Raw genomic sequence first — 23,930 nt, forward strand, 5'->3', positions numbered from 1 at the left:
GCGCCCCGATGTGCAGCCCCAGGCACCCGGAGCGCCAGCGCCTGGGTGCGCGCGAGTGGTAGCCGCGCTCCGGTGGGTCCGCCGCGGTCGGACCGGGGTCTGGGCTCCAGGCGCCGGCGGGGGGCGGTGGGGGGTAGGGGGGCAGCGAGGGCCGCGCTGCAGTGCCCGCAGCGGCGGGTTGGGGGAGCTGTGCCCGCCTGTCCCCTAGGCCCGGGCGGCGGCCGGGCAGCTGGGTCGCCGCGCCTCTAGCCGGGCCGGGCTCGGCGGCGCGCAGCCAGGCGTGCCTGGAGCGGGCTCGGGCCCCAAGTCCTCCGGAGCGCCCAGCCGGGGAGGCCCCCGGAGCAGCCCAGTCCCGCGGGCTAGGGCGGCAGCCGCCGCCGCTCCGGCCCGCCCCCGGGGGGTGTCCCGGGCCGCTGGGCCCGCCCAGGTAACCCCATCCTCGGCCCGCCCCCGGCCCGCCCCCCCGGCCGCCCGCCCGCCCGCCCGCCCGCCTCCGCCGCCGCCGCCGCCGCCGCCGCCGCATCCCGGCTCTGGGGCGGCGCTGACAGTCTGGTCCGCGCCGGGCAGCGGGCGCAGCAGCGGGCAGGCTGCCGGCAGGCACACAGAGGCAGAGCCCGGCCGCGCGCGCCCCGGCCCGCCCGCGGGCGCCCACCTGCAGCCCCGACGGGAGGCCCCCCGCGGCCGCAGCCGCTGCCCCGGGCCGGGCGCCCGCGGCGGCACCATGAGTCCCCGCTCGTGCCTGCGTTCGCTGCGCCTCCTCGTCTTCGCCGTCTTCTCAGCCGCCGCGAGCAACTGGCTGTAAGTCTGGCCGGGGCCGAGCGGGGCGGGGCGGGGCAGGGCAGGCCCCGGGGGCAGCGGCCGGTGCCAGGCGGCGCGGGGCAGCGGGCGCGGGGCAGCCCGGCAGGTGTCTCGGCCGCGGGATCGGAGGCTCGCTCGCTCCGCTGCCGCCGCCACGGCCCGAACGTCCCTCTGCACACCCGGGGTCCCCTCCTGCCCCGGTCCGGCTCCCTGCCCAGAGGCGTCAGGGGTGGCGGTGGCGGCGTCCGCACCGGTAGGCGGCTCGGGGCGCTCGAGGGCGCCAGGGGTGCGAGCGCGGGGCGGTGGCCCGGGAGGGGCGCCGGACGCGGGGTGCAGTCCAGCCGGGCTGACAGGTCGCCGAGGAAGCCCATTGCAGGGAAGGGCTCCGGGACATAATAGCAGGTTAATCCCGAGAAGTCCGGAGCGAGCTCCCAGCGCCGAGCTGCGCCGCGCTGCGGGCTGGGCTGGAGGCGTGCAGGGACCTGTTTCTGCTTGGGGGGCGGGAGCCGGAGACAGAAGGAAGGGACCAGGACGCCTGGTCTCCCAGGGCCCGGGGCTGGCGCTGGCGCTGGCCGGGCCTTGGTTTTTCCCCGGGGCAGGAAGAAACTCCGTCCAGACCTTAAAGAAGACAACGGCCCCCCACCTCCCCGTGTCTAGCCTAAGGAGGAAGGGGTGGTAACCGCTGGTGACCTGTCTGTTTCTCCTTGACTGGATCTGCGCTCAGGGCGCTCCCTGGGTAGGGGCGGAAGGTTTGCTGCAGGGAGGGAGACTAAAGGGATGAGCTCCAGTGAGTGGGTGGACAGGGAGCAAGCGGACCTGCGCTCCTTTCATCCCCGCTCAGGGACAGTTCCCCATGCCCCGCGCTTAACCCTGGCCCCAGTTCCTCCTGCCCAGAGCTCTGCCACCATCCGCTGTGGGCAGCCAGTGGGGAGCCAAGCTCCAATATTGATCTGAAAAGCATGGGGTGGGAAGGGGGATCGCCAACAGTGTAGCTGGGGTTTCCATGGAGACAGGGAGAGAGGAAAAAATTCTCTCTGCATCAAGACCAAAGAACAAATATCTCCCATGAAATTGCCCCAAGTGTCCAATGGCTGTTGCTATGAGGTCATTGTGGCCAGCCAGAGCCCTCCAGGCTGGAAGGAGTGTGTTCGTTGGGGTCAGAGCCACCCAGGGCTTGGGGGACGGAGGTGATGTGGAATTCTCCCAGCTGTTCCGAGAGCAAACGACTCCAAGGCAGCCCGAAGTGGCTGCGGAGCTTTTGTTTTTCTTGGAGACTTAATTTGATTAACACTTCAGGAGCAGTGGCAGAGTGTACAGAAAGCAAGGCACCACCACCTTCTCCCACTGCCCCCCTGCAGGCCACCCCCTGAATGGAGCCTGGGTCACAGAGCTGGGGAGGGAGCTGATTTGGACTTGGAGGACCCTGGGTGTCCCTGGAGCTGGTTCTTGAATGCATGGGTTCAGAGCGGGGGTCTCCAAAACAGATCTGAGCATCAGGAGGAGCAAGAACTGTGTCTCACCTGCCCAGCACCACCAAAGCCACAAAAAACAAACAAACAAACAAAAAACAAAGAAAAAAAAGTGGCAGTCCAAGCGTCTGGCCCAGGCCTACATGGAAGACAGCGACATCTGCAGTGGAAAGTCCTTCAGGAGCATCTCATCTTTGACTCAGATGAGGAAACTGAGGCCTAGGGAGTGGAAGCTACTTGCCCAAACTCAGAGCTGAGAACTGAACCCAGGTGTTCTGACTCCCAGGCAGTGACCCTATACCCCCTTCCCTGAAGCTGTCCCAAAGTGGAGCCAGCATGGCCCGGTGGCATCACCACTCACCTTCACCCATGTCCACCCCCAGAATCCCAGCCAGGAAGGCAGCCTCGGCTTTGGATCATGCAAACTGTGGGGAATTCCAACAACTCAGTTCTCCTGCCTGTGCTGTTGGGGGTGGGGTGAGGAGGGGCAGCCTAGGAGAAGAGAGGTTGGCAAACCTGTTCTCTGCAACGGTGATGGTTCAGGTTGCCACGAAGCAGGTCTCTGGATGACCCAGCTCACTCCTGCTCCACCCCCGGCTTCAAGCCAAGGGTCTCTCTGCTCCACCCAAGGCAAGAGGAACAAGAGGCTTCCCAGGACCCTCCCAAACCAGAGAGGCTATGAAGGAGAAGACACTGGGCACATACCAAGGTTGGGTCCAATATTTATCAACCTCTGTCGAACAATCAGCTGGCCAGGAATGGCAGCTCTGGGGGAAATGGATGTCACAGCCTGGCCTCCCACAAGCCTGGAGTCTAGGTAGAAAGACATGATAAAACCACGACTGGGTGGAACAGGGCACATGCTCTATGGCTGTCAGAGGAAAGAGCTGAGCGTGAGCCCGAGCAGGCACAGAGGGAGACTTGGTCTGAAGACTGTATGATCATGACAATAATAATTATTATAATGACTCCCACAGCATGATCTAAATCCCAACAACGTTTCAATCCCGTTACAGACGAGAAGATTGGGGATCGCAGAGGTAACTGCCCAAGTCACCCAGCTGGTAAATGCCAGAGGTGTCCGACTGAAAAGCTGCCTCTAGAAGGAAAAGCTTCGGGCAGGCAGGTGTCCATGCAGGCATGATGGCTGGCACTGTGTCTTTTCAAGTGTGAGGTATGAGGAGGCCTGGCCCCGAGAGGATAGCTGACAGCACCTGCCAAGGAGCAAGGTCTAGGTTCCGCTCGCCTCCCAATACCCTGGAGTCCAGGGTGGGTCTGCTGGCCAGTGGTGAGAGCCAGGACTATCTGTTGTCTCAGAAGGGCAGGTGGCCTGGTGGGGAGGCCAGGTGTCCCGCTGCGTGCAGCTGTTGGGCAGGATGGAGCCTGGAGCTGGGAGGGCAGCCTGAGGCCTGGGCAGGCCCAGAGAAGCTGGGAGCTGTTGATTAGACTCTCGTCTGGCACCCAGAGGAGCCCGCTGACAGCTTGTGACGGCTCCCACCACTGAGGGAGGGCCCGATGGATGAAGAGTCCCTGGGGGAAGGCTGGGACTCTGCCCATAAGGAGGCTGCCCTGCCACGGACCTGAGCTCAGAAATGTTTCTAATGTCCCCTCTTCCCTGCACTGAGGCTGTACCGGGAGTCAGGATACCTGGGTTCCAGTCCCAGCTCTGGGCCACATATTGGGTGTCCCCTTCCTCCCTTGGGGCCACAGTCCTCAGCAGATCGTTCTGAACCCCAAATGGAAGTGCTGGGGAGGGTTAGGGAATAAATAAGCTAAGGTTTCAGGACTGTGGATTTCTGAGGAAGGTAGTGGGGTAGTGGGGTTCTAGCAGAATCCCACGGGTGAGGGGAGGGGGACCACGCTGCACTCAGAGGCAGGCCGGTGGCATGGCCAAGAAGTGGGTCTTTGAGATCCAACCGAGCTCTGCCCTGCCCAGCTGAGTGACCTTGGACAGGTTATTAACCTCTCCGAGCCTCGGGTTTCTCATCTGTAAAATGGAGCCCACTGATGCAAATGGTGCACAATGGTGGTTGGGAAGAAAGAGCGAGCCCATGCGTGTGGCAAGCTGGCACTGGGCCAGGCACGCTGATGGAAATGGCAGCGCTGGCAGCTGCCGGAAGCAAGGGCTGCTGTCAGGGAGCTGCAGGGCTGCGTCCCTATTGATAGGGGTGGTGGAGAAAACGGGCCTTCAGGCTGCTGCTCCCAAGCCCTGTTTATCCCAGGCTGTCCCACCCAGATCCACTGATTTAACACAGGTAGGATCCTAGGCTGCAACCCCCTTGCTCAACAAGGGCCCCCGCAGGAGCCTCCCAGAGTCAGGAAGACCTAGCCTGGCTCACAAGCCAATCCTGCCAGGCAGAGGAGTTGCTGCTGGGAGCACCTTTCCGTGCCCTGGGGGCAGCGAAGGACGCATCATGCTTTCCATTGGCTTTGAGTTCCCACTGGTGTGCGACTTCGGGCCAAGCTCCCCTGAGCCTGCTTGCCCGGGGGCCGGGGGACAGTTTATATCTCCCTTGGCCTTGGGTGGAGTGAAGCCCAACACTCTGGGCACAACTCCCTGGGGCAGGGATGGGGCACGGCCAGCCCAGATGTGCAGTGCCAAACACACAGGTAAAGATGTGGCCCACCTCCTCCAGGAAGTGTCCCCTTGATTCCCAGCTTTAAAAGATCCCTCTCTCCCCTCTAAATAGTCAAAAATCCATCTCCTTAGGGCTCCTCCGTGGCTCTGGGCAGTGAATTACAATCACAAACACCCCCACAGTACTTTACAGTTTACACCAGGATTTCTCAACCTCCATATCACTGATATTTGGGACTGGATGAGTCTTCTGTATGGGTCTCTTCTGTGCATTGTGGGATATTTAGCAGCATCCCTGACCTTTACCGGCTAGATAGCCAGTAACATCCCCCCAAGCGACAACACAAAATGTCTGCAGACTTTGCCAAATGTCCCCTGGGGGGGGCAAAATCATTCCCCCAGGAATCAATGGTTTGCAAAGATCTTTCACAACCATTACCCATTTGAACCACACACCCTCCCCTCCATGCCTCACCACAACCACTTTCAGAGGACAGGAGTGTAGATTACTTTCAGCCCCACTTCAGAGGCCCAGACGTGCAATGACTTCCCCAAGGTCATTCTGCAAATCAGAAGCAGGACTGGAACTGCTCTCCCATGTCCAGATTTTACAGCTTTCATCCCCTGCCTATAGAACCGTTTCATATTATATATAACTCTAGTCTAATCATGTGGTTTCTTTACTGCTTCTACAAGGTTATAAACATCTGGAGGCCGTGGCTGTGGCATAAACACCTCTGAATATCTCACAGTGCCTGGCACGTGCCTGCCAGGTACTAGGTGCTCAGCCAGTCTTTGATGGATGAATGAAAGGTGGGCTTGTTTAGAGGGTTCTCAGCTGTTGTCCAATGGTAGCCCATCTTCAAAGGCCTGCAGTAGGAGGAAGGCTCTGCTCCACTGCCCTGAGGCTCAGGTGATACTAAAAGGCACAGAGGTGGGTGGCAGGAAGTGTGTCTGTTGCCCCCCCGACCTGCTGCTCTGCCCCTCACTGCTGGGCCGAAACAGACCCTGAGAGCCAGGCTGAGTGTTTCTCCCCCAGCACTGCAGCGCCCCAGGACCAGGCTCTGCCCGAGGGGGTTGCTCAGGCAGCAGTCATGACCCAGCTGTCTGCTATGGTTTGACTTTCTTCCCTCAGCCCTGGATTAGCAATTGAGCAACACAGCAAGCATCTGACAAGACAGTGCTCCCCAAACCTGTTGAAACTCGCCCAACTCAGGCCCTGTGGGTACACTGGGAAAGCTGAGCATTTGCACCAAGCCTCCTCCTCTTGTTCCTGCCTCTGGGAAGAGGGGCTTGGGCTGAGCCAGTGGGGCGCAGATTGGCCAGGGAGCCATGGGTGGGGTGACAGCTGCCTGCCGTGGGCCCTCCAGTCACCCCTCCACTGCATGGAGCAGGCGCAGCTGCAGGCAGAGCTGCGACCCCAGGGTTGCTCTCCAGATTTCCACAGGAGTTGCCAGGTTTTATCTCTGAGTCCTGAACTGCATCTTCTGTGATTCAGCCAAACTCGGGACGGCTCGCTCCCTGCCGTGACCCCACCAGCTCCCCCTCCCCCATGTCCTGGCAAACTGAAACCAAACTGTGTTCTGAAAGTTCCCTGCCAAGTCAGACCCCGCAGAGGAGGGGACCTGGTCTGAGGAGAGAGCGGGAGGGAGGTGGGAGGAGGAAGGGATGCGTCCTCCAGGGGAGAGGAGCCTCGGACAGCTCACATGTATCTTTGGAGAGGCCCATTAGAACAGCAGGAATGCTGATGGGCCTCAGGGCCCTTCCCTGAGATGACTGTGAATGGTCCCTTCAGACCCTATTTCTCAATTTGTTCACATACAAGCCCTGAAATCCCAGGATTGGGCCCTAGAGACCCTTCCCTAAGGGCTGGAGACAGCAGAATAACCCCTCCTGAGTCGGGTGCCCAGCTGTTCCGGCAACCCAAGCTTCGAGGCATGAGAGTGAGGGGGTTCTTGGGGATTCTCAGTCAACCCCCTGGGGAACCTTCCTGCCAGGGAGGGCCTGGGATGCCCCCAGGCAAACATGTCGAGCACTTCCTCACATCAGGCCCTGTTCTGGGCACTTAGGACCATACAGCATGGCGGTGGTAGAACCAGGACTCCATCCCAGGTCTCCCAGAGCTGTTCCCGCAGCCGCTGACAGCAGCCCTGCAGCCCTGTACCCCAAGCCAGTTATTCTCTGCTGGGGGGATGAGCCCCACCCTGGTGGGGGTGGAAGTAGGGGTTCAGCCACAGGCTCTCCTAGGACTGGGCCTTTGGAAGGTATCCCCCAAGGCCGATGAACTCACTAGAAACCGGGAGCCTCACTCCAGGAGGCCAGCACTGGCTCTGGACAGTTCTGCTGGGGTTTCACCTGTCCCTCCTCTTTCCCCAACCCCAGGTTCCCTCAGCCCAGCAGGGAGGACAGTTCAATGGGTCAGTGGCCACAGGACATGAAAGGTTGTGGGGACACAGGTCGGATGCGTCTAGCAAAGGAAGAGCTCTCTGCTGGCAAATCGGGGGACAAGGTGAGGTCAGGCCAGCCTTAAATTTGATACCCACTCCCCCCAACAACACACCTGCCTCAGGGAGAGAAGGCAAGTTCTCACCTGGCAGAGCTCTGGGGCCATCCAGGCTCAGGTCCAAGGGGCTACTTTGTGGCCCTGAGGCAGCCACCAGCTCGCTGGGAATACATACAGTGAGATGGGAAATGGGGTTGGGGGCTCCCAAACAGGAAGTGGGGGACACAGAGCCCTCAGGAGTGAAATGTAGGGGGCTAGGGTACCAGGATACTGGAAGTAATGAGAATTGGGAAACCAAGAGTCAGAAAATGAGGGCACTGAGGCTTCCAAGGATAGGAGATGGGAGCGAGGGGTCCCAGGAGACAGGAAAGAGGGAAAGGGGCCCAAAGGTGCAGAGTGGTGTGCACTGGCGGTGGAGGCCTGGGTTCCAGGGGAGGCCGTTCTCTCTCTCTGCCTGAGGAAATGCACCTGAGGCCAAGAGGACTTGGCCTGGGCCTTGAGAGACCTAGGACCATGCTAAGGCTGAGGGGTGAAGGCAGCACCCACTGCCCTGCAAACCACCATGAGTGTCTCCAAAGCCTGCCCCTCCAGGGGTTTTGGACCAGTGGCAGCAACCCTTCCATGGCCCCAACAGCTACAGAGACCACAGGCTTCCACACTGTCCAGGCAGTCCCATAACCACCCAGACATCTGTCCCCAGCACCCCTTACTCCTGAACACAGCCCAGACACCTCACTGTAGTTCAGAAAAGACATGGGGCTCTAGAAAGACCCATCAAGGGAAGAATCAGGCCTCCTCCCTCAGGTCACTGTCTGTTGACTGCCAAACTTCATGCCTCAGTACCCTGGGTCATCTTTGGCTTAGGAGCCAGAGTGACCTGTTTTCAAATCCTGACCTTCCACTGCAGGCTGCATGGGCTCAAACACATGCTTCTCTGAGCTTCATTTTCCTCATCTGCGAAACAGAGGGGAAGACACCTGCCTAGCCAGCCCTGTGCTGTTGCACTAAGGACATACTGAAGCACATGACTATTGATTGCAGAGTATAAGTGAAGGTCCCATGCATCCACTCTGTGATGCCCACAAATGGTTTCCAAGTCCCCTTGACACTCCTGAGCTTGTCCTGTACACCACTGTCCCTGCCCTCACCCCAGTGTCCCAGCTCTTGATGTCCTAGCAGCACCATCCCCTCCACCCATCTCTCACACTCCCCAGCCTCACAGGGTCTGACTGACAGTCGCCAGGAAACACATCGTCAAACTCTGCAGACTTCATCTGGAGACTCTGTCAAAAGCCTGCCATTGGGATGGCTGCTGAGGTCATCCACTGTACCCCGGGGGAGCGTGTCCCACCTCTCAGGCATGATCAGCTGAAAAAAAGACCGGGAACCCAGGACTAAGAGGGCCAAGAGACCCAAGCAAAAAAACACACACACAAATGAGCAGAAGTCAGCATGGGTCTGGTCTGGGGTGCAGCAGAGGGGTGGCCAGAGGAACTGGGAGAGGCTGTGGGAGGGGTGGTGACGGCACCGATGACAGTGAGCATCTTGAAGGTGCTGCTAGGACAATGCTGCAGCAGGGACGAGCATCTCCTGCACACACATTTCATTCATTTAGGCCTCCTGCGTGCAGGAATTCCAGTCTCCCCACTTTACAGATGAACATGCTGAGGCTCAGAGGTGTTCACTAACTTGCTTCAAGCAACACAAGGATGACATTTGGACCCAGGAGTCCCTGGTCCATGTCCTTTCTGCACTGCCTGCCATGCCAAAAGACAAGGGTCTCCAAGGCTAGGGCACCATCAGGGGGAGCACAGCAGGATACCAAGACTGTGGTTATAGAAACATTCAAAGATGTAAAAGTGAGTGGGGGGTATGGTTAGGATCTTGGGAAACCAGGTACCATCCCCCTAAGAACACAGTCCTGGATGGGGACTGTGGTCACTTTCGCCCCCACTGGCCCGCATCCCCCAAGGCAGCTCTGTTCAGCAGCCACTCCGTTTTCTTCCGGCTCCCCCTCCCACCCACTTGGCCTCCTTCCTCCCTGGTATCGCAGGCACGACCGCTCCTGAGGAGGCTCTAAATGTGGCCCAGGCAGGCAGGGAGGCCAAAGGGAGGGGGCAGAGAGGCCTGCACTGGCGTCCCAGCCCCCACCTGGACACCCGCAGGGCTGGGACCCACGACACTGATCTGCTTGGCCTCCCAAATGCTCCAGCTATTTCCCGTCCCCTCTCCTCTTGACTCACAGCGTAAGAGCCGGGAGGAGTCGCAGAGGTGCAGATTTTCCTCTAGGAATTTGTATATTTTTTTAAAAAAGCAAGCAAACCTGGAAAAGCTTGGGACAAGCCCAGCTAATTTTAGTTTCTAATGAAAACAGCAGGTGGCTGAGAGGATCTGATCTCCCTGGCAGGGCAAGGGCCCTCCAGCCTCGCAGGCTGTAGGCACGGGCCGGGCTCGGGGAGGGCCTCCTGGGAGGAGCCTGCAGGACCTGCAGCCCTCGTTGGAGAAGATCAGGGCATGAGCTGGCTGGTAGCAGCAGCAGGGGCGGTCTGGGCTGGTGGGGTAACCTGATCAACGGCATGGCCATGGCGAGAGTCCTGGGTGGCCAGGGCAGCAGGTGGCAAATTGCTAAGCCTGTACTCCGTGGTGGCAGGAAGGAGCCTAAATTGGGGCAATGCAGCCACGACAGGAGAAGCCTCAGGGATGGCCAAGGCCCTGCACAGCCTGGCCCGGCCCACCCATCACGCCCTGGCTCTCTGTCACCCCTAGAAAGGGCTGGTGCCCTTTTTGAGCCTGGTCCAGCTCCAGGGTCAGCGGACGGCACACGTGTCTCTGGGGTTGAGCCACCCTAGGGCACTGGGAATCCTAAGGTGTCCAGTACTAATCAGGCCTCGCCCTGATGGGTCTCCAGGCTCTCAGCAGATCAAAAGACCACAGCAGCCCCCACATTCCTCCCTCATCCTTATCTTCCCCATCCTGAGCACTCTGCCAGGAGGGAAGCAGAGGGAACCCTGTCAGGACAGAGCCCTCCATCCTGCTGCAGGCATTTATTAAACACCTTCTGTGCACTGTGCCCTGTGTGAGGCACCAAGGGCAGTGTTAGCCCCCCTCAGCAGGTAAATGGGGCATATCCACAGCCAGGTACAGAGGAAAGAGAGTTGAGAGTTAGGGCTGGGTTTGCACTGCAGCTCGCCGCTCTAGCTGTGGGACTTTAAGCAAGTTGCTTTATCTCCGTAGCCTCAGTTTGTTCATCTGTGAAATGGTGCCAAATGCTAGTTGGATACTGAAACGGGCAAGCAGAAACATTGTGGATGAGGGCCTGTAATGCCTGGGGTTCTCACTCTCTAGAGCTGGTGCCCGGTTCCATTTCCAGCCCTGGCACCCAGCCCTGCCCGGGCGAGACCCTGGGGTCTGGGGGAACAGGGGTGGGGATGGGGCTGGGCCTCGTGTGTACGGAAGGGGACAGCTGCTGTGCCAGATGAAGGCAGGGGCTGGGGGTGGGCACTGGTGCCAACGGAAGAGGTTGCTCAGCTCCTTCCTGGAAGCTGGCCCAGTGACTCACGGCCACGGCAGCCCAGCAGCTCACCCTAAGCCCCTGCGACTGTCATTCAGCCAGTCTCCCCTTGCTGCGTTCTGAGCCTGGGTGGGGGGATGCAGGTGGCTCCCCTGGTCCATCTTACTACTGATTCAATGGCAGAGACACATCTATCAGCCTGGCATGGGGCCAGCAGGCCCCTGAGGCCCGGCCACTCCCCACCCTGCCAGTAGAAGGAGGCCCACCAACTCCGACAGTGGGAAAGGCCATATGGACCCACCAGTTTACTGTACCCATGAGGAGACAGGCTCCAAGTATGGCAGGGACTTGCCCAAGGTCATGGTGGGTCAGAGGCTGCCCCCCCTGCCCAGAGAACCCCTGCCCTTGGGTGCCTCCCTTGACCAGAGCCCAGGGCCCAGCACAGCCAGATGCAGCCTTCTTGGCTGCATGCTGTGGGAGCAGAGACTGAGTTGGGGATGGGCCAGCTCTGTGCCCCCACATCATAGAGCAAACAGGGCCCCCACCCTTCTCCAAGACGCCAAGCCTCGGTCTGAGCAGGAAAGGATCCAACGTCAGGCTCAATTCCTTGTCCCCCCACCGAGGGACACCTGTGGCCTGAACGTGGACCTGGCCCACCGCCAGTAGCCGGGCTCTTGGCGCCCCCTGCAGGCCAAGAGCAACAGGTGGGACTAGCTCCACAGGCGACCCCTTGGCTGGGCACAGGCAGGAAGAGCACCCAGGCAGGGCTGAGAAGACGGGTGGGCCCCTCCCCTTTCAAATGCAGCCTCTGCTGCCTCTCAGCCCCCTTCCTGCCCTTGTCTTCCCTCCAAGGGGCTCCGAGCTCCTGCCTGGGCCTTGTCAGGACACCACCAGTCTGTGCATCCCCTGGGAACCACCTGGTAGATAGGAAGGAGGGGCGGGGAGGCCCCTGGGAGACCAGGAATGCAGGGGGTGGGGAGGGGAGGTTGGCCTTCTTCGGCCTGAGACCATCTACTTTGCACTTGCCCCATGCTGTGCACTTGCCCCCACAATTACCTGGCACCTAGGATGTGCCCAGCTGACAGCCAGGTGCATCACACAGCAAATCACGGGCATTCCTCTTGCCAGCCCTCTGGGTGAGAACCGTTATCTCCATTTACAGATAAGGAAAGCCAGGCTCAGGCTCCACAGCCACGGGGAAAAGGAAACATCCTGGGGATCAATGCCACAGTGAGGAGGACAGTGGCATCCCTGAGTCAGAGCTCCCTATGGCTGAGAAGGAAACATCACCCATACTTATGCAGACTGCTCTCCAGGCCAGTGCCCACCTAGCCTCCCAGGTGCACCTAAGGCACATTAAATTAACCTCAGAGGCCCACCAACCCCCACTGGGACTGGGGCCCAGGCACCTCCACTTTCAACAAACCCTGCACACGTTTCGATGCACAGCCAGATTCAAGAACCGTCACTTGGTCCAACCCACATACCTGACAAATAAAATTTAGCTGCCGCCTGCAAACCTCCAGGGATGGGGAGACAGCTCCCCAGCTGCACCCTGGCTTGCATCTTTGGGTTGAACAAACCCAGCTCCCAGCAGCTTCTGGCCACAGTGTCAATTCTAGTCTTTGAGCCACACAGAGAATACTGTCTCTGCCCAAGGCTGTGAAGCCAGGCAAATGCCAGGTTCAAGTCCTGCTCAACCTCACTGGCTGTGTAGCCCTGCACATGAGGTAAATTACTTAAAATGTCTGTGCCTCAGTTTCCTCCTCTTTTAAATGGCAGCTGGTTGGCTTTCTGAGAGGATTAAACGCAATAATGTAAAGTACTTAGCCCAGTCCCAAGTTCCATAGAAGTTTGATGGAACTTCCATAAGTTTCTTCTTATCATCAGAAAGAATTCCCATAAGTAGGACTTTCTGTGTGCTTTTCTATTTGGTCACCATTCATTCATTCCCTCATTCAGCAAACAAATGGCGACTTCCTGCCTCATTGCCTCGGGCCAGTGTCAGGCCATCTCTCACACAGATCCCTCTTGCTCCAGGTAGCAGTTCCTCCACTCAGACAGAACCGGTGGTCCCTTCTCTTACTACAGATGAGGAAACTGAGGCCCAAAGAGCAGTTACCTTCCCTTTATCCTTCTTCAACAAGAAATTTGTGCAGCTTCCTTTATAAGATGCAACAGCTTCTTCACAGCCAACCCCTAGAAAATCCCCAACCCTTGGGAGACTCAGTGTGCTGGGCAAGCCCCTGGGGGAGGGAGAGCATGCTGCACTTGGCTTTTGAAGCGTCCACACAGCCCACTCTCGCCACCACCACCCATAACCTGACCATCCCTAGACCTCTAGCCCATCACTGCCCTCATTGTCCCACCTCTAAAGGGTGGCAGCAATGACACTGGTCTCCATCTGGTGGTCCTAGGATGTGGCTGGCAGTGAGGATCTTGGTCTTGTGGCCAGAAGGTCAGCCAAGGATCACTGGGGTTCCTGCCTAGGACAGGGAAAGAGAGACCCTGGGCAGACAGCTGCTCCAGCCTCCTAGCTAGAAGGCATCTCGGCAGGGAACAGTGGGATCCCATAGCCAGGTCTGGGGTGACGTCCTGGCACAGACAGTGGCACGGGGGCTGCCAGGGCAGGGAGGGATCCCGTAGGGGCTCGATGAGCTTCCCTCCCACTGCTGCCACCTGCTTTGCTGAACTTGAGATAGAGGCTTTTTGCAGAAGACAGCATTTCCACTCCCTTGGTGCCCCTAGAGCCGGGCAAGAGGGCCTGTAACTGGATCCAGAGAGAAGTCAGCAGCCAGGCCCAGTCACTGGGACGAGTCAGTTCCCAGAGACCCGGGCTGGAGCTCAGGCCTGGTCCGGGACCGGGAAAGATGAGGAGGTGGGCTCTGCATCACGTGTCACCCTCTCCCCAGGTACCTGGCCAAGCTGTCGTCGGTGGGGAGCATCTCAGAGGAGGAGACGTGCGAGAAACTCAAGGGCCTGATCCAGAGGCAGGTGCAGATGTGCAAGCGGAACCTGGAAGTCATGGACTCGGTGCGCCGCGGTGCCCAGCTGGCCATTGAGGAGTGCCAGTACCAGTTCCGGAACCGGCGCTGGAACTGCTCCACACTCGACTCCTTGCCCGTCTTCGGCAAGGTGGTGACGCAAGGTGAGGGAAGGGCGTGTGGGGCTGCAGGGGAGCCTGCGGTGCCAGGGCATGGGCCCGGCAGGAAATGAGACGCTCGTGAGCAACGGGACTATTGCAGGTCATTTCTGAAGCAAAACCAGCACAGGACCCAAGTGAGGGCATAAAGGATGCAGAGCGTTGGGGGCCCCAGGACAGGAGGATGATCCAGGTGGGATGCGTGTGTGGGATGGGGGCCATCAGAAGAGGCGGCAGCTCTGTGTTGAGGCAGCACTCAAATGAGCACCGTGTTTCCACTGCTGGCCTCCTGGAAGTGTAAGCAGGTAATTAAGGAAGAAACTGAGGCTCAGGCAGGGGACACCACTGACTTGCCCAAGGTTCCTCAGAGGAAGAGAAGCAGTCAGAGCTCAGACCCGAGGCTCTGGACCCCTGGCCCGCTGCTCTTCCCACCCCAGCACTTGGCCTCCAGTATCTGGGCCCATCCCATTCCTTGGTACACCTGAACAACCCTATTGTGCACCTCCAGCATAGCCAACCCTGAGATACAGGGATGCACAGAAACAGGCACATGGAGGTTAAGTAACTTGCCCAAGGTCACAGAACTAGAAAGTGGCAGAGCCAGCTGGGCGCGGCGGCTCATGCCTGTAATCCCAGCATTTTCGGAGGCCCAGGCGGGCGGATCACGAGGTCAGGAGATCGACACCACCCTGGGTAACACAGTGAAACCCCGTCTCTACTAAAAATACAAAAAAGTTAGCCGGGCGTGGTGGCGGGCGCCTGTAGTCCCAGCTGCTGGGGAGGCTGAGGCAGGAGAATGGCGTGAACCCAGGAGGCGGAGCTTGCAGTGAGCTGAGATCGTGCCACTGCACTCCAGCCTGGGAGACAGAGCGAGACTCCATCTCAAAAAAAAAAAAGAAAAAAAAAGTAGAAAGTGGTAGAACCAGGACTCAACCCCAGGCCGTCCCGCTCCCAGGTCTGTGGTCTTATCCTCGATGAGGAGACGCTGTGATCAATGGGCCAGGGGAGCCTGTGGGAGCACAGGGTGGACACCACCCCTGGCTGGGGCTGGGATGCTCAGGGAAGGCTTTTCCGAGGAGATTGGTCCTCAGCTGAGACCAGAAATGTGAGATGGCATTAAGCCAAAGACAGGGGGGCCAGGGCATAGAGAACAGTCTATGGAACTGGAAGTCTCCTCCAGAGGTCGCCGGCCAAGCTCCCGCCCTCAAGGAAGTACTCTAAACCATGGGCCCCTTTTTCTACTTCCTGAGCATGAAACTGGCACTTCCGAGCCACTATCCGTCGACAGGGCCCTTTGACTTGTTCAAGCAGCAGGAAGGGGTTGCCTGGGCCAACCCTTCTCCTGACACCTGTGGTCCTGGACGGCCGGGGCTGCTGGGCTTGTAGCAAACCATTTGGATGTTGCTAGAAACCAACTGTGATAGAAATTTGGAAGTCATTCTCCTAAGAGCTGGCAGGGGCCAAAAAGGCATGATCTCGCTTGGCATTGCTGAACATCGCTGCTCTGGAAAAGCAACAGAGACCCAGTGAGCAGCCTGGCAGTGGAGGATCTCCCAGGATAACAGGGCTGCCTGGTTGATGGAGCCCCAGAACCAGCCTCAAACAGCAGCCCATGAGCCTGGGAAGCCCTTGGACACAGTAGGTGTGTATTGGACAGACTGGTGGATAGATTGGTAGGGTTTCATATGGCAGGCTGTCACCCTCTCTCACTCCTCCCTTTGCATATGCAATGTCCTCCACCCCAAACACCCAAGCCCCCTTCTTGAGGGCTCAGCAGTTCCCTCCTCCACGACACCTTCTCAGCTCTTCCCTCTGGGCTCCAAAGCTCTTTGTTCTTGCTGTGGGATTTTTTTTTAAATCATAATTTCAAACTTACAGAAGAGTTGCAAAAGTAGGACAAGTAATTCCTATATCCTTTTCACTTGATTCACCAACAGCTTACATTTTCACCCATTTGCTTTGTTATTCTCTATTTCTATATATAGACACACATTTTTGTCTAAGCCATTTGTGTTCACACTGCTTCTAGCACACCTTTTAGATTGAAATGCGTATCTCCTCACCCGACTCCACTCCCCCATCACTAGGACTCGGGCCCTTCGAAGGCAAGGTTCATGGCTCATTGACCTGTTTCTTGGCACGTGGCAAAGCCTGGCACGGAGGAGACAGTGGATGTCATCTACTGACAGAAAGCAGGTCAGGGGAGAGGACTCAAAGGCGCAAGGAAGGAGGTAGCCTGGGGCAATGCTGGCCTGAAGCCATCGTGGGTACTCGGGACCCCATGAGAAGCCCTCCTTACCTTTGGGGGAGGAACCAAGGGGGCACCCACACCGGCTCAGCATCTGAGGGACACTGAGATTCCTACTAGGCCTGGGTGGTACCTGCTCTGGACTAAAGTCTGACTGGTGGAGTCGAACGTCCAATCCCCTTTGGAGAGGGACATGTCAAGGTGCCGAGACTAAGCCAGTCACACTCGGCAGGTGCCAGTCGCACCTGGAGAAGGAGGCTGAGCTCTGCCCACTCATCAAACTCCTCCCTTTTACGTTTTTGGTTTTCTTCCCTAGTAAAATTCCTCTTGGAAACTTCTTAATTTGTCTCCACTGACTAAGAGGAAAAGGGGATTGTCCCTCCTGAGGTCTGAGAGGGAAGCACTGCTCTCAGAAGGTCCAGGGATTGGCTGGTGAGGCAGATGGAGGAAGGGTGAGGCCGAGGATGACCTGGGACAAGTGCCTGCACTCCCCTGAGCATCTGTGTCCTTGCCTCGCAACAAGGCCACACATAGGCCCACCTCATGAGGCTGTCACGAAGATACAGTGATTTCATGCATGGGAAGCACTTCATGTAGACACGCCTCCCGTCACCAGCTGCTGTCATCTGCAGTAGCCTGTGTAAGCGGGCCTCACTCACATCCTCTCAGGACTGGGGGCATGGCCGGAGCCTGCATACATGAGCGGCCTGGCTGGGTTGTGGCGTCAGACATGGAAGACAAAGCTAGCAGGCCAGACCAGACCCACCCCGGGGTCTGAGAGGAGAGGAGCTCCCATTTGCTGAGGGCCTGTGGTGTGCTATCATGTCAGGTCATCCTCGTGACACTGAGTTTACAGTGCTGTTCTCCCACATCACAGCTGAGAAAGGAGACTTGGCAAGCAGAGGGCGGTAACATCCCCAGCCCTGGGCCTGCCAACTCTTGGCTGGGAGATTCTGGGGAAGGTCCGTGCCCTCTCTAAGTCCCAGTGTCCTCCTTGACCACTCCAGGACCAGCCTCCTAGGATTCCCGTGAGGATCAGAGAGATGATGCCTAGGAAGAGCTAACTGACCCCCACACGGCTCAGGGCTGGGGGTGCTCTCCCACTGCCAGCACTGCCCCAGGTCTCACAGCCTCCCCTGCTCCTGGCCTGGAGGCAAGATGGACAGCGAAATGATGATGAATGATGAGGCAGGTGTGTAATTCGGGGCAAAACTGTGTGTTCTAGGCTGAAAATCTACCAAAAATTTGGTAAAGATGGTATCTGGCACAGCCGGGAGGGCGGGGATCGGTGGTTCTTGGCTGAGCAGGTATTCAGGGCTAGATGAGGGATGGCCTCTGTATTTTAGTCACTACTTAATCCCAAGCCCTAGAACAGGACCTGCACATAATAGGTAATCAACAAATATTAAAATATTAAATGAGCAGGACCTGCACATAATAGGTAACTGATAAATATTGAATGGATCGTTAAATACTGAACTGATAAATATCAAATAAACCAATAAATATCGAATGAACCAAAGGGTGTGAGGGTGGGAGGGAGGCCATAGCGCCTGGCAAAGGTGTGCCTGGGCAGGTGGGAGAGGCAGGAAAGGCAATAAAAACTCCCCTTCTCCTGCTGTCCTCCATTTGTAGACAGCACCGGGCCTCCTCTGCCTCTACCGTGTCTCGTTCTGCGACCTTGAGCAAGTCCCTGTCCTGAGATGAAGGACTTGATGAATTCTGAGGCCCCTTCAGGGTCTGACTGCTGTGACTGGGAGGCCATGTGGTGCCCTGGCCATAGCAAAGTGAGGGTCCAAACCCAGGCCTGTCTGTCCATTCCCCATGTCTAAACCATCTAGGACACCTTCCTGACTGTGGCACCACCTGGACCTAAGAAGCAAATGCTCTGTGGTCTTGGGCGTCCCTCACTAGAACCTGTGCTCTCACCTTTATCCTCAATATTGGCATCACACCGGACCCAGTGATGGGGAGAACATTATTTTCTCCTGGGTTACCTCTGTGACCCAGCCTTTCGATGCTGTAAGTTACAGAAGATCTGGGGAGGGGTTACCCCCGAGACATTCCCAGACTAGGAATGCCTTGAGGCTGCAGTGGCCAGACACACACAAGACAATTAGAAGATAAATCTGGGGGACATCCTGATTCTGACCACATGGGGCAGGGAGGCAGAGAGGTGCGAGGTCTGGCCTGCCGGGGTGGCATTATTATCCCCATGTTAGAGTCGAGAACACTCAACTCAGGAAGGCTCAGAAAGAAAGGTCACACTGCTAGTGAGAATCCAATACAACTTTGGCTCTGAAACCTTTGCTCTTTCCCTGATCCTATATTGTCTCTTAAATCCAAAGGGGCTTCCTGGAGGTGGTTTCAAGAAAAGGTAGGTTTCTGCACATCCAAGAGAGTAAAGGAATCTGGAAAGGCAGACTGGGCAGGGATAGAGGTTGGAGAATGGGGGATAAGGTTATCCTGGGAGACAGTGCCTGTCCTGCCCCACCTCCCCAGGACTCCAGCTGGCCTCACCTCCGCCAAGATACGTGCCCTGGCACCCAGGGGATCAGCAAGCCTATGGCTTCATTGCCAGTCCAACTCAGCCTTAGCCAGTTCTCCAAACACTCCTAACTGCTTGAATATCCTTCCTTCTCCTATATCTGGGAAAGACTTCACAAGTGATACGCTCTGAAAAGCACAGGCCTGGAGTCCGACAAGCCTTGGTTCTAATCCCCACTTGGCCATTTACTGCCTGAGGAACCCAGGACAAGCCACCAAGCCTCACCTTTTCTTCCACAGAGCAGAGCTGTAGAGAGCTCATTGCTAAGGCTGTCATGAGCCTTAGACAGCACATAGCAAGTCCTCAGAAAGAGTGGCTGTTAGTGGATTTACGGGTTAACTGAATTCCCAGCCCCAGGCAGCCTTAGCACCTTGGAAAAGGTGGCATTGAGGCTGGACCCAGAGGACACACAGTATTTAGGCCTGTGACGTCAGAGGCCAGGGGTGCTCTGGGAAGAACAGCAGGAAGAAAGGAGCTGGGTGTGAGAAGGGGCAAATGGCTGTGTGAAAACGGAAGAAGGCACCATAGAGTTCTGCCTTACCCTGGCCCCTGGCCCAGGAAAGGACAAGGCGAGGATTGCCTTCGTCCCTTGGAAAGCCCCTGGCCAGGGAGCAGGATCTGCCACCTTGCTGGGGAACCCCCCCCCCCCTCCCGCTGCTACCTGCCCAGGTGGACTACAGTTCTTTCTCTATATCTGAGTGGCCCCTGAGGAGAGTGCTCTGCCAGGTCCTCCTCGAGCGAGCAGGGCTCCAGCCTGGGCACCTGGGCAGAGATGAGGAGCTGGGAAGGGCCACCACCCTGGAGTCCAAGGGCTGGACACCAGAACCAGGTAGAGAAGGCTGGAGGAGCTGCCGTCAGCTTTAGGGGCACAGATGCTTGCCCACATCTTCCAGGCTTTCTGGGTCCTCCTGTGCTGAGCCCAGAGGCCAACTGTTCACCGTCCCCCAGTAAAGAACCCACAGAGGGAATTGGGCTTGTCCTACAGCATGTGAAGTTTGGGGTGGACCTAAGGAAGCCCTTCTTGGCTCCATATGTGGGAGGTGGAATCAACTGCATGTGTATTCCCAGGGGCTCAGAGCCTCTGGGAGGCAGAATAATGTCAGGTTTAAAAGCTCTGGAGTCTGGCTGCCTGGGCTCAAATTCTAGCTCCACCACTTCCTGGCTGGGTATTGTTGGACAAGTTGCTTTACCACTCAGTGCCTCAGTTTCCTCATCTGTCAAAGAAGGATGAAAAGTATCTACTTCATAGGGTTGTTGGGACAAGTATATAACACATGTGAAGTCCTTAGACAGAGCCCAGCACGTGGTAAGCTGTCTGTAAGTTTTAGCTCGTTATTATTATCTTCCTTCCAGAATCTCTTCCTTCAGGACCGCTCCCGAGCTGAGAAAACTCCAGTGTTCTTGTTCCCAAAGCCAGGGCAAAATGAACCTGGAGTCTCGGTGGATGAATGTTGGTTTGGGGAATGAGGCAGAGATCTCTCTGAGCAACCTCCCTGGGGGCCCTGCACCCCAGGGACCACCAGTACACAGGGGAGATCAGCCTGGGGCTTGGGTTGGGCCGGGGTGGCCTGGGAGCCAAGACCAGCAGAGGAGGAAGGACCACGCGAGGCCAGGCTGAGGCGACCCGCCGGTCTCATCAGCCAGCCCCGTCTCCTGCTTTGACTTCCCTTCCCCCTTGGTCTTTGGGGCAAAGATTTGTGCTGGTTCAGGCCTGGAAATACCAGAAATACCAGAAACTGAAGTCGTCTCTCTTTGGGCGGCCACAGCATAAAACCAACCAACATGATCCTGCTATTAACCTCGATTAACTCGGAGAAGACTCTGTCTCAGGCTGTCGAGGCGCCATTGCTCCAGCCAAGCCCCCCATTGCTGGCCCAAAATGGCCAAGCCAGGGTGGAGAGTGGGCAGTGGAGAGTGGGTGGTGGGCACTATCGCCAGCTCAAGGGCCGAACCAAGAACAGGGCGTCCTGAGTGGTCGGGGACTGAGCTGCCTCCCACCCCAGTGCTCAGCCTCTACTGCCTCTGTCCACAGACAGGGGCACAGAGAAGGTGATTGTTTCCATCTGACCACGGTGACTGCTCCCTGGGGCAGCCGAGAGCACAGGCCTGGATGTCACAGAGGTAATTGCCAACCATGGGGCCAAAACCTGCCCCCTCTGCTCCTGCGGACACAGACACTCAGGCAAGAGACAGAAGGACAGTCACAGCGTACAGAGGCCCTCCTCACAGGGCCCAGGAGGGGAGCATGGTCTGCTGTCTGGTCACACACCCAGCCGGCCGTGCATACTCCAGCTCACACACTGCCCCCCACCTCCAGAAAGAGAGTCCACAACAGCTACACCCCCGAGGCACAGTTCTTAGGAGGATAAAAACATCCATTCAGGCGAGGGACGAGGGCGGGCACCAAAATAGAACCACTGAGAAGTCATGAGGCAGAGGCAGACAGACGTGTGCTTGAGTCTTGGTTCCATGGCTCTCTGGCTGGGTGACTGGGACCAAATCCCTTCCCCGGCTGATCCTCCATTTCTCCGTCTATAAAATGGGGGACAATGAAGCCCCCAGTGGTGGAGGGCTTATGCATAATAGGTATCTCCTAATTAGCCACAGTAGGGGTTAGGGGGTTACGTAGAAGCTGTTGTTATTACGGTTTACTCTAAGGAAGCAAGACATTTTCAGAAACAGGCCCAGTCTCAGAGGAAGGGGCAAGATCATACATAAGGAAGGGCAACTCCTCAGAGCCCAGTGGGGCCAGCTGGGGAACAGGCCAGACCTGAGTTTATAGTCCAGGCCTTCTTTCTACCTGCAGCCTTGGCAAGCCAGTTCACCTCTCCCAGCCTGTCTGGTCTTCCATAAACCTTCACGAACCTTCTGGTGGGGGGAGCGAGAACGGCTTCTCACAGGAGCTGGGAACACAAGCTCTGAAGCCAGACTGTCTGCTGGCTCAGTGACCTCGGAAAAGCCCCCGGGCCTCTGTTTAAATGGAGATGGTAACAGTACTTGCCTCCTGGGGTGGTTGTGAGGATGACAGCATCTGCACGTTTGAAAAGCCCTAAGCCACGCCTGGTAAAGGAAGCAGATTCAGCTATTGGTGTGATAAGAACAAGCACCGTGGGGTGCCTAGCACATGATTTCTGCCTGTCTTGCTCCCTTCTGGCCTCCAGCAAGCAGGAGGCTCCATATGCCCCTCCCCCTCTACAAAGGAGGGTGCAGGGAGGAGCCCTGGGACCCAGCCCTGCCCTCCCTCTGCCTCCCACAGGGACTCGGGAGGCGGCCTTCGTGTACGCCATCTCTTCGGCAGGTGTGGCCTTTGCAGTGACGCGGGCGTGCAGCAGTGGGGAGCTGGAGAAGTGCGGCTGTGACAGGACGGTGCATGGGGTCAGTCCACAGGGTAGGTGCAGGAGGTGGTCAGAGTGGGAGGGCAGGGGGCTTGGCCCTGGCCCTCACTCACCGCAGCCCTTTCTGTGCCCACCACACCCCAGGCTTCCAGTGGTCAGGATGCTCTGACAACATCGCCTACGGTGTGGCCTTCTCACAGTCGTTTGTGGATGTGCGGGAGAGAAGCAAGGGGGCCTCGTCCAGCAGAGCCCTCATGAACCTCCACAACAATGAGGCCGGCAGGAAGGTAGTGTGGCACTACCCCCCACCAAGAGCGGGGTAGGGATAGCATGGGCAGGGCCCCACAGACTCTCCCACCCACACGGCCACTCAGAAAACATTTGTGCAGGCTCTCACCAGCACCTGGCACCTTCTGTAGGCCAGTGGGGTTCAGGACAGGCCACAGGGGGGTACAGACAGGCAGGCAGGTGTTACAGAATGGGGTAAGTGGCCCCCTCCATACATATGGCCCCCACACACACATACATATATGTGTCCATCCCTGTCTCTCACACACACTCATTCCCCAAAAGAGCAGCAGAGCTAGATGTGAACCTTTCTCTCCATCACCACAAAGATCATGTGCCTAACTGTAATGCCACCTGCCTTCTGGATGCCTACTCCCCAAGGTTCCCGTGGAGGTTAAATGCAGCAGTGTTCTCCCCACCCCACACCTGTCAGTCACTGTTGATAGGACACCACCCTTAGTGCTTCTCTTTCTTCAACTCCCAGTGCCCCAAGTGCAGGGACAGTACCTCGTTCACCTGTCACAACACTGCTTAGCAGCCCAGTACCGCGTAATTCGTAAGAGGAGGCACAACGGCAAATCTGACTGCAGCGTCAGCCCCAGGGACCCCGATGCTCCGCTGTCAGCCTCCAGGGCCCCTCCCCTGCCTTCCCTTGCCATCTCCTGATGGCCCCTCTCCCCCACCCTCTCCCACAGGCCATCCTGACACACATGCGGGTGGAATGCAAGTGCCACGGGGTGTCAGGCTCCTGTGAGGTAAAGACGTGCTGGCGAGCCGTGCCGCCCTTCCGCCAGGTGGGTCACGCACTGAAGGAGAAGTTTGATGGTGCCACTGAGGTGGAGCCACGCCGCGTGGGCTCCTCCAGGGCACTGGTGCCACGCAACGCACAGTTCAAGCCGCACACAGATGAGGACCTGGTGTACTTGGAGCCTAGCCCCGACTTCTGTGAGCAGGACATGCGCAGCGGCGTGCTGGGCACGAGGGGCCGCACATGCAACAAGACGTCCAAGGCCATCGACGGCTGTGAGCTGCTGTGCTGTGGCCGTGGCTTCCACACGGCGCAGGTGGAGCTGGCTGAACGCTGCAGCTGCAAATTCCACTGGTGCTGCTTCGTCAAGTGCCGGCAGTGCCAGCGGCTCGTGGAGTTGCACACGTGCCGATGACCGCCTGCCTAGCCCTGCGCCGGCAACCACCTAGTGGCCCAGGGAAGGCCGATAATTTAAACAGTCTCCCACCACCTACCCCAAGAGATACTGGTTGTATTTTTTGTTTTGGTTTGGTTTTTGGGTCCTCATGTTATTTATTGCCGAAACCAGGCAGGCAACCCCAAGGGCACCAACCAGGGCCTCCCCAAAGCCTGGGCCTTTGTGGCTGCCACTGACCAAAGGGACCTTGCTCGTGCCTCTGGCTGCCCGCATGTGGCTGCCACTGACCACTCAGTTGTTATCTGTGTCCGTTTTTCTACTTGCAGACTTAAGGTGGAGTAACAAGGAGTATTACCACCACATGG

At 57.8% G+C, this 23,930-nt stretch overlaps 1 protein-coding gene across 1 annotated transcript; it reads left to right on the plus strand.

Annotated features, from left to right (window-relative positions):
* The first annotated feature begins 570 nt into the window (after window positions 1-570).
* WNT4 (Wnt family member 4) lies at window positions 571-23,687 on the plus strand. Its single transcript, XM_524597.8, has 5 exons — window positions 571-798; window positions 13,772-14,007; window positions 22,054-22,185; window positions 22,277-22,419; window positions 23,116-23,687. Exons 1-5 carry the CDS (start codon window positions 722-724, stop codon window positions 23,581-23,583), a joined length of 1,056 nt encoding a protein of 351 aa, XP_524597.5. The 5' UTR covers window positions 571-721; the 3' UTR covers window positions 23,584-23,687.
* The last annotated feature ends 243 nt before the right edge of the window (window positions 23,688-23,930 follow it).

This window comes from Pan troglodytes, chromosome 1 (assembly GCF_028858775.2).
Source record: "Pan troglodytes isolate AG18354 chromosome 1, NHGRI_mPanTro3-v2.0_pri, whole genome shotgun sequence".
Lineage (NCBI taxonomy): Eukaryota > Metazoa > Chordata > Mammalia > Primates > Hominidae > Pan > Pan troglodytes.

Coding starts and splice junctions, on each gene's coding strand:
- WNT4 (XM_524597.8), top strand. CDS start 722: ATGAGTCCCCGCTCGTGCCTGCGTTCGCTGCGCCTCCTCGTCTTCGCC. Junction 14,008..22,053: donor CGGCAAGGTGGTGACGCAAG/GTGAGGGAAGGG, acceptor TGCCTCCCACAG/GGACTCGGGAGGCGGCCTTC. Junction 22,186..22,276: donor GCATGGGGTCAGTCCACAGG/GTAGGTGCAGGA, acceptor ACCACACCCCAG/GCTTCCAGTGGTCAGGATGC.